Source organism: Coregonus clupeaformis, unplaced genomic scaffold (genome assembly GCF_020615455.1).
Source record: "Coregonus clupeaformis isolate EN_2021a unplaced genomic scaffold, ASM2061545v1 scaf5417, whole genome shotgun sequence".
NCBI lineage: Eukaryota > Metazoa > Chordata > Actinopteri > Salmoniformes > Salmonidae > Coregonus > Coregonus clupeaformis.
This window is the reverse complement of record NW_025538871.1, coordinates 5,321-16,103: the sequence shown is the minus strand read 5'-3', so window position 1 is coordinate 16,103 and position 10,783 is coordinate 5,321. Positions and strand designations below refer to the sequence as shown.

General features: G+C 42.9%; 1 protein-coding gene across 1 annotated transcript; it reads left to right on the top strand.

The window, feature by feature from the left end:
• Positions 1–1,540: 1,540 nt before the first annotated feature.
• Positions 1,541–10,482, top strand: LOC121566558 (zinc finger protein 37; the record flags this gene model as incomplete). Its single annotated transcript, XM_045220740.1, has 5 exons — positions 1,541–1,691; positions 6,773–6,831; positions 6,922–7,585; positions 9,635–10,017; positions 10,113–10,482. Coding segments are annotated over exons 3-5 (1,395 nt in total), but the record flags the coding sequence as incomplete, so codon positions are not given.
• Positions 10,483–10,783: the final 301 nt, after the last annotated feature.

Sequence of the window (10,783 nt, the reverse complement as noted above, 5' to 3'; positions counted from 1 at the left end):
TTATAAATTAGATCCAATCCCAGGTGTTACTAACCTGATTCATTTTATCAACCTGCTAATTGTTAGAATCAAGTGTGCTAGATTAGGGTTGGAGCAAAAACCTACAGGACAGTAGCTCTCCAGGAACAGGGTTGGCCAGTCCTGCCATATACCATATGGGTATGACAAAACATTTCTTTTACGTTGGTAACCAGTTTATAATAGCAATAAGGCACCCTGGAGGTATGTGGTATATGGTCAATATACTCCTGTATCCAGGCACTCCGCGTTGCGTCACGCTTAAGAACAGCCCTTATGCTTTGAACACACCAACTGCATCATTGCGCAAAATAGTATGCAGCATCATCTAGATATGTGTGCAAAAAAAGTTAAACATTCACCTTCTGCTACCATTTCTGTCAAACCATTTATGCATACAGTTTGACTCATACATTCGATAAATCCAACGTATGCACCACACAGAACACACTGCAACTGACTCTGCAACGCAATGCTGCAAAGCAAACGCAGCGTTCCATTGGAAATGAATGTACTTCTGGTGTACCATTACCGGGGGCAAACTACCCGCCCTCCAGGACACCTACAGCACCCGATGTCACAGGAAGGCCAAAAAGATCATCAAGGACATCAACCACGTGAGCCACTGCCTGTTCACCCCGCTATCATCCAGAAGGCGAGGTCAGTACAGGTGCATCAAAGCTGGGACCGAGAGAATGAAAAACAGCTTCTATCTCAAGGCCATCAGACTGTTAAATAGCCATCACTAGCACATTAGAGGCTGCTGCTGCCTATTGAAATCCCTGGCCACTTTAAGAAATGGAACACTAGTCACTTTAATAATTTTTACATATCTTGCATTACTCATCTCATATGTATATACTGTATTCTATAATATTCTACTGTATCTTAGTCCATGCTGCTCTGTCATTGCTCGTCCATATATGTATATATTCTAAATTCCATTCCTTACTTAGATTTGTGTGTATTGGGTATATGTTGTGAATTGTTAGATATTACTTGTTAGATATTACTGCACTGACGGAGCTAGAAGCACAAGCATTTCACTACACCCGCAATAACATCTGCTAAACACGTGTATGTGACAAATACAATTTGATTTGATTTGAATGCAATGATGCAGTCGGTGTGTTCGAAGCGTTAGCCATGGTTTATTGGCCATGTTCTATACCCCCTCGTGCCTTGACTAATCATATCAGTCAAACAAGTTACCTTGACATCCATTGATGGAAAATGACCTGGGAGTTTAATAAGGGCAAATTATATTTTCTCTTGCAACATATTCAAATTAGTTTATTACGTCATGTAAAAGTTCGCAATACATTTTGTTGTTGTTGTGAAAACCATATTTTGCTTCTAATGTAGTTACAAGTTATATCGATATTCCTTCTTAATTGGCTAATAACGTTATGGGGAAATGGTTTATTGTATAAATGTGGCAACTCCTCTCTAGCTGTGGTAAAAAAAAAATGGGGCTAGTTTTCAGGCGGGTTTTGAGTCGTCACTGGGCTAAAAATTTGAACTCCACCTGGCAACCCTGTGCCTAACAGTGTTTATTACAAACCGGGATCGCAATTATTTCCCAGAGATAAATGTCCTGGCTTCTCAGTAAGTTTATCGGACCGACTCGGATCACTCATGCCGACTGAAGATTGTTGCCTACTTCTCTGCAGGTAGGCTGGCCGTTTCTAGACTTGACAGTTAATGCAGTTTTTGTATTCTGATCATAGTCCCAGTCGGTATTAGATTTAACGTCAAGGGGGAAACAACCTGTCGTTACCCGATTGGCTCACAGCAAAACTTGAACCTTATCAAACGCAATTGTCTTGTTGTCTGCTAGTTTTAGTCAATTAAGTACATGTCTAAAGATTACTTTTCAACAGTGTCTGCTCCAGAGCGTCTCACTACTTAGAAAAACGTAATATTTTAGGGCTTCCCTCGTGCCCTTTTCACCTAATAACGTTAGTAGCTAGCTATTGTAGCTAGCTTCCGACCGGAACATAACCAAGCCACAAGACCAACAACACAAACACATTGACTATACAGCACAGCTACAAGTAGTGAGAGGAGTTACAAATGGACTATACTAATGTGGGAAATTATTCTCTTATATTTTAGATGTGCTGTTAGCTTAATAAGAAAGCATTAATGATTAAACATAAAAGGTTTGTACTGATATAAATTGTTTAACCTAACAAGCTGTGATTCATGTGAGGAGCTGTTAGGGAGTAGGGGGAGATAAGACTTGTGTCTCACACAGACACAAACACTGCCTCTTTGTTAGAACGCTCAAGGACATGTGTACTGTAAAAGTGCTGACTCTCTGGACAAGTTGCAAAACAACTTATGCCTGGCAACAGTGAAGCGCCAAGGGGCTGGGACCAGCCTGTGCGCAAACGATAGGCTGAGTAAGTCTAAACCACACTCAGCCTCTACCCTGATAGGCCCAGCAAGGAGCGGGAACTATCACTGTCAGGGTATTTAAAGAAGAGCCTGTACTAAGGAACTTAGTTCTCTGACGGCCCTGCGTGGTTTTTCAGGGAGCCCGTATACGAACTTTCATACATTTGCATATAATACATTTAGCTTGAATTGAATACCTCTTGATCATGTTTTCTCTTATTCCAATACCAGATTTGAACTAACACTATTTCTAACACTAAACAAGTTAAATGTATTACCTGTGATCAAATGTTTTCCACACACATAGCTACGTGTAGCCTACTGTACTTGGACACCGGGTCCCCACATTTCCCACTCTCCCATGGCAAATAGTCAGAAGCTACACAGGCTTTATTTCCCTATTTGCGACCATTGCGATCCGTAGGTTGGGATTTTTGACCTGGTTACATGTACATTGAACATAACAAAAAAATCGACGACGAAGATGGCTGTTTTACAATGGTGGTGAATGTTTGTTTTCCCCAATTTGTGGGCATGGTCGAGGGTAATTCCTTATTACTTGAATATCGACTCGGACAGTTCTGATCTACACTGAACAAAAATATAAACGTAAATAAATGTATATAAATGTAAAGTGTTGGTCCCATGTTTCATGAGCTGAAATATTGTTTACATCCCTGTTAGTGATCATTTCTTCTTTGCCAAGATATCAACAAGCTGATTAAACAGCATGATCATTACACAAGTACACCTTGTGCTGGGGACAATAAAAGGCCACTCTAAAACGTTCACTTTTGTCACACAACACCACAGATGTCTCAAGTTTTGAGGGAGTGTACAATTGACATGCTGACTGCAGGAATGTCCACCACAGCTGTTGCCAGAGAAGTGAATGTTCATTTCTCTACCATAAGCCACCTCCAACGTTGTTTTAGAGAATTTGGCAGTACATCCAACCGGCCTCAACCGCAGACCACGTGTATGGCGTTGTGTGGGCGTGCGGTTTGCGTGCATATTACCGTTAGGGAATGCCTATTCTGTGAAGTGCACCTGTGCAATAACTTTGCCTTTGCACTCTTAAACAATGCCATTTAAAAAAAAAAATTGGCAAAGGGGAAAGTCTACAAAATGTAGACCATTCTGTTCATAACAGATTCTAGTTTTGGGAACAGAAAACTGTTTTGAGATTAACCAAAGAACAATGAGACAGATATTTCACTGGATGTATAAATGTGAAGCATCTGCTTGGCGTTTCCACTCACTACCAAATATGGTAGTGAGAGGAAGCCCAGTGGCCGGCAGTGGGAGAAGATGGATTTTGGCCGACATTCTGCAAATTTTCTCATCGATGAAACAGTTGATCTCAAAACAGTTTTCTGTTCCCAAAATGTTTTCATACTGGCCCTCCATGGGAATCAAACCCACAACCCTGGCGTTGCAAGCACCATGCTCTACCAACTGAGCTACAGGAGGCCTACGTTAATTTGAATGTGAGAAATGAATGGCGGAAAAACCGTTGGAACCATTTCCGTGTTTTTATGGGTATTATGACGCGTGCACTATGGTGGACTATTCCGAGCACATCGTGTCGAGTAGCAGTGCGTAGCTCAGTTGGTAGAGCATGGCGCTTGCAACGCCAGGGTTGTGGGTTCGTTTCCCACGGGGGGCCAGCATGAACAAATGTATGCACTCATTAACTGTGTCGCTCTGGATAAGAGCGTCTGCTAAATGACTAAAATGTAAATGTAAAATCACTTGGGAAGCCAAGCCAGAAAAAAAGCCATATTACAACCTATGTGCTGTGATAATTGCGTTGTTTGCTCTATAACCTGTTAGTTCATATGCCTTGCGACTGTGATATATAGGCCTAAGGCCAAGACAATAAGAAGACAATGGCAGAATAAATGGTTGTTTAATCACAAAACCAGAGACCAAGTCCACAAAGCATATTACATGTAACAAACAGTTCCATGACCTACAGCATGGTAAAGCAAATGAATGTTTCTGACATTTTCGGACTACTAACCAACTACTGATTTAGAACTACGGAGAGTCGCAAAGAAAACATAGTCTAATACAGTGACAATAAAATATATGAAAAACAATTTAGTCCGATCAACGTAAGCTAAATATGATGTGGCTGTCCATTGTTCTGCTTTGTGTGTGTGTGTGTGTGTGCATTCATGCAAGTAGAAAACACATGTTGACTCTCCCTACCTGTAGAGAACACCAATACCATATCTTCTTTTTCATGTTGAGAAGCGGTCTATGACTGTCGAACAGTACATGCTTTTATTTTTTGTTGTCCTATGCTACCTGGCTAAAATGCTTGTTCGTTAGCCTAACTTCCTTTCATGGGCATTGTTAGCTAGTTAACATTCGCTTTCTACATCTAGCTACATATTGAACTTCCATCCTCTGTCCAGGGACACAATGTATGAATTTATGGTTGAATTGTAATCATTGGCCAGTATGGAGAATTAAGTAAAACCTCAAGTCCAAATCTCCGTCCATGGCTAATTTAGGAAAGGGAAAATGTTATCTAGCTAGCTAGCTAGCTACCGGAGGACAACAACACAACGAGATGCAACAATTCATGTTGTTTCTGTCAATGACGTATTTCTCTTGATGCGATGTGGTAGGAGTGAAGCCAAATCCAAACTGTCTTCCCTTTACACATTTTTTTTATTTTTTTTGGTGTGCCAGGACCAGTTGCGCTCACTCAGTTTAGCTCAATGCTGATTGGCTACTATTTTCTACTTTTTTAAATCACGGGAAGCCAAATGTTCGCTGGCTTCCCTTGCATTCAATGCGATGGGTGGCAACAATGTCATACTCTTTATGACCAGACAGTATCAGATAGATGGCCTACACATACAGAGACAGAAGGGCGCTGTTTCGCTTTCTCGGGTAAAATACATTCAGCCTCTTGCAAATTGAAGGAAAATTACGAAAACACAAAGAGACGAAAGATAAATGATCCATGAGTACACGCCACTGCATGTGTCTATACTTAGATTTAAATGTGTCCCCCATGTCCACATTTTGTCTGGATTCCCTTTTCCCGAGTTGTATTCAAATGCCAGTATGCATTCTGCAAACAGTGGACTAGGCAAAATATGATAATTACACAACAACAACATGTTACAAGCAAAGCTAAAGGGATTGCAAACGGGTTACCATAACTGTAGTCAACATGTTTATTCTAAATATTAGCTAGCTGGCAAGCAAACATATTCCTCATACGCTAGGAACGTATTTCCTCCAACGTTATAATAAACAGGTGCCCCTCTCTCCCAAAAAACATACATTTTCTGGTACACGGGAGGGAGGCAGGGGCGCTCCAGTACAGTAGATGGCGGTAATGCACCATAACGTTACATGCCAACCACCGATAAAGAAGAAGAAGAGGACGGGGTGACAACAGTAGCTAGTTAGCCAGTGTCAATTCACCCCCACCTGTTGGGCAATTTATCCCTTAGTTCTGTTAACGACAGTGAAGGCAAGTGTTCGGCAGGTGGGAGCTAAGGATACTGTAGTGTTCAACCATTATTTCATTGAATTTATGACAAAATGTTCATTCAATAGAGAATTACATCAGAAAAACAATAGTCAAAATCCTATGTCTCTACCAAATATAGTTCAAACGTTACAGACGATTTACTCAGATTAGAGTGAATCGAATGTCATTACGGCCATGATCAAAAAGTGGTCGCTGCTCTATAGAACTCAGTCACTGCTCCTTGGCAGAACGACGCTAAATACAAACGTCACTGACAAACTAGCTATACATACATACATACATACATACATACAGTACCAGTCAAAAGTTTGGACACACCTACTCATTCCAGGGTTTTTCTTTATTTTGACGATTTTCTACATTGTAGAATAATAGATAGACATTAAAACTATGAAATAACACATATGGAATCATGTAGTAACCAAAAAAGTGTAAAACAAATCAAAATATATTTTTATATTTGAACGGTATGTAAACATGATTAAAGTGACCAGTGTTCCATGTCTATGTACATAGGGCAGCAGCCTCTAAGGTGCAGGGATGAGTAACCGGGTGGTAGCCGGCTAGTGTCAGTGACTAAGTTAAGGGCAGGGTACTGGGTGGAGGCCGGCTAGAGATGGCTATTCAACAGTTTGATGGCCATGAGATAGAAGCTGTTTTTCAATATCTCGGTCACAGCTTTGATGTACCTGTACTGACCTCGCCTTCTGGATGATAGCGGGGTGAACAAGCAGTGGATTCCCTTAATCTAATTTTATCAATTAGATTTTGTCTAGTTGATATTCTTCTTTAATTTTACTTACATTTTCTCTCCATTATTTCTTCCAGAAGATGACCAGCTCTGTCTCTTTATAAGGAGAAGACAAGCCATCACAGCCACCCACATGGTACCAGTATAGAGCTACACGACACTGAAAGTTTGAAACATTTACTGATATGGAGGCCGTTAGTTTAACAGAACAAGTTTCCCTGCCCAGGTTAAAACAACATCAACTCAATATGGAGGAAGGAGATTCTCTGCATAGCGTTAACCTGAATCAACTCAAAATGGAGGAAGGAGATTATCTGCATACCGTTAACCTGAATCAACTGAATCGACTCAAAATGGAGGAAGGAGATTCTCTGCATAGCGTTAACCTGAATCAACTCAAGATGGAGGAAGAAGATTATTTGCATAGCGTTAACCTGAATCAACTCAAATTTGAGGAAGGAGATTCTCTGCATAGCATTAACTTGAATCAACTGAATCAACTCAAAGTGGAGGAAGGAGATTCACTACATAACTTTAACCTGAATCAACTCAAATTGTCCACTGCTGTTTCTTTACCCATCTTGAGACTCCACAGACTGACAAAGGATCAACTGTCTCTCGCTGCTCTGAGACTTAACCAGAACAACCCAAAGAAGAAGAACAACAAACCAGGCAGAAAACCAACGAAGAAGAAAAACACCCCCACCACCAGCAGAGGAAAGAAAAAATCCACAAGAAAAGGAAACAACTCTGCTGACAACAAAAGCGTTTCTAGCCAGGTATCACCATTGCCTAGATGTCAGCGTTGCCCAAAGGGAAGCAAAAATAAACCCAAGATAACTCTCGAACTCTCCCGCACCAACTTGAGGCCTGACGCAGTAAAACAAGAGGTATGTTTAAACTTGTGGCTTTTAAATGAAAATGTAATTGAGATCTTTTATAGCATTTGTATCTGTCTGTGTAAATGTTGCAGCTATATGTTTACTATATATGTCTGTGTAAATGTTGCAGCTATATGTTTACTAGATATGTCTGTGTAAATGTTATATGTTTACTATACAGTGCATTCAGAAAGTATTCAGACCCCTTGACTTTTTCCACATTTTGTTAGGTTACAGTCTTATTCTAAAATTGATTACATTGTTTTTTCCCCCCTCATCAATCTACACACAATACCCCATAATGACAAAGCAAAAACAGGTTTTTATACATTTTTGCTAAAAGAAAAACAGAAAGAACTTATTACATAAGTATTCAGACCCTTTGCTCAGTATTTTGTTGAAGCACCTTTGGCAGCAATTACAGCCTCAAGTCTTCTTGGGTATGACGCTACAAACTTGGCACACCTGTATTTGGGGAGTCTCCCATTCTTCTCTGCAGATCCTCTCAAGCTCTGTCAGGTTGAATGGGGAGCTGTCATGTCCTTTCCGAATGCACTGTATAATCTGTCTGTGTGAATGTTGCAGCTACAGTGCATTCGGAAAGTATTCAAGTTATTAAAAAGAAAAAACAAATGCCTTATTTAAGTATTCAGACCCTTTCCTATGAGACTCAAAATTGAGTTTAGGTCCATTCTGTTTCCATTGATCATCCTTGAGATGTTTCTACAACTTGATTGGAGTCCACCTGTGGTAAATTCAATTGATTGGACATGATGATTTGGAAAGGCACACGCCTGTCTATATAAGGTCCCACAGTTGACAATGCATGTCAGAGCAAAAACCAAGTCATGAGGTCGAAGGAATTGTCCGTAGAGCTCCTAGACAGGATTGTGTCGAGGCACAGATCTGGGGAAGGGTACCAAAGAATTTCTGCAGCATTGAAGGTCCCCAAGAACACAGTGGCCTCCATCATTCTTAAATGGAAGAAGTTTGGAACCACCAAGACTCTTCCTAGAGCTGGCCGCCCGGCCAAACTGAGCAATTGGGGGAGAAGGGCTTTGGTCAGGGAGGTGACCAAGAACCCGATGGTCACTCGGACAGAGCTCCAGAGTTCCTCTGGAGATGGGAGAACCTTCCAGAAGGACAACCATCTCTGCAGCACTCCACCAATCAGGCCTTCATGGTAGAGTGGCCAGACGGAAGCCACTCCTCAGTAAAAGGCACATGATAGCCCGCTTGGAGTTTGCCAAAAGGCACCTAAAGGACTCTCAGACCAAGATTCTCTGGTCTGATGAAACCAAGATTGAACTCTTTGGCCTGAATGCCAAGCGTCACGTCTGGAGGAAACCTGGCACCATCCCTACGGTGAAGCATGGTAGTGGCAGCATCATGCTGTGGGGATGTTTTTCAGTGGCAGGGAGACTGGCCAGGATCGAGGGAGAGATGAACGGAGCAAAGTACAGAGAGATACTTGATGAAAACCTGCTCCAGAGTGCTCAGGACCTCAGACTGGGGTGAAGGTTCACCTTCTAACAGGACAACGACCCTAAGCACACAGCCAAGACAACGCAGGAGTGGCTTCGGGACAAGTCTCTGAATGTCCTTGAGTGGCCCAGCCAGAGCCTGGACATGAACCCAATCGAACATCTCTGGAGAGACCTGAAAATAGCTGTGCAGCAACGCTCCCCATCCAACCTGACAGAGCTTGAGAGGATCTGCAGAGAAGAATGGGAGACTCCCCAAATACAGGTGTGCCAAGTTTGTAGCGTCATACCCAAGAAAGCGCGAGGCTGTAATCGCTGCCAAAGGTGCTTCAACAAAGTACTGAGTAAAGGATCTGAATACTTATGTCTAATACATTTTGCTTTGTCATTATGGGGTATTGTGTGTAGATTGATGAGGAACAAATCAATTTGATCCATTTTAGAATAAGGCTGTAACAAAATGTGGAAAAAGTCAAGGGGTCTGAATACTGAATATGTTTACTAGATATCTTGATGTATCTTACCGACGCTTAAGTTTCCTCTGCGAAAATAAAGCTCTTCTATTCTAAACCAGGTGAAACAAGAGATGGACGATCTGCCTATCGGTACAAGAAGTGATGAACACTGTTTGAACGCTTTGAAGCCAGAGAGCTACGACCCAGAGATGGGTAACACCAGGGGACCTCCTACAGAGAGCGACTCCAGGACAGATGCACATCACCTGGGTATCAAGACGAAGGATGCCCCCCTGTACCACCAGGATGGAAGGAGGCGGCTGCGGTCGGCTACCGTTCAGTCATTCAATCCAGCTGCATTGCGGTCTGACCTGGAATGTTGGCCTCGTAACCAGAAGGTCCCCAGGTTCCCATGTCCGGACTGCGGCCAGAAGTTCTTCTCCAAACTGCAGTTTAAGTTACATTCCCGAGCCACACACAGTACCGGCTGTACTCCTGTGAGGTGTGCCATAAAACGTTCTCCCGAAAGGCAGTCTAGACGCAGCACCGACCAAAACACGATGCGGAACGCCCCTTCACCTGCCTCCAATGCGGAAGGACCTTCACGTTCAAATCCAACCTGACCCGGCACATGCGGTTCCACAGCGACACACGGCCCTACGTCTGCCCCCAGTGCGGCCAAAGCTTCAAGATCTCCGACCACCTGAAGAGCCACATGATGTCCCACAGCGGGTATAAACCGTACGTGTGCCCGGAGTGCGGCCAGAGTTTCGCCCGTTACATTAGTCTGAAGTATCACCGGCTGAGCCACACCGGCGAGCGCCCGCTGTCCTGCCCAGAGTGTCCCATGACCTTTGCCCGGCCACACACCCTTATGATCCACCGGCGACAACACACCGGGGAGACACCGTTCTCTTGCCAGGACTGTGGGAAGCAGTTCAAACAGGGGTGCCAGCTGAAAGACCACGTTAGAAGGAAACACACAGGGGAGAAACGTACAAATGCTCAGAGTGTGACAAGTGCTTCATCACTTCGGCGTCCCGTAATGCACACACAGTTGTCCACAAAGGCGAGAAGCCATACAAATGTACGGAGTGCTGTAGGAGTTACAGTACGAGTGGGTGTCTAGCGCAGCACATGAGGAGACACACAGGGGAGAAACCATACAAATGCTCCGAGTGTGACAAGTGCTTCATCACTTCGGCGTCCCGTAAAGTGCACATGGTTGTCCACACAGGAGAGAAGCCGTACAAATGCATGGAGTGCTG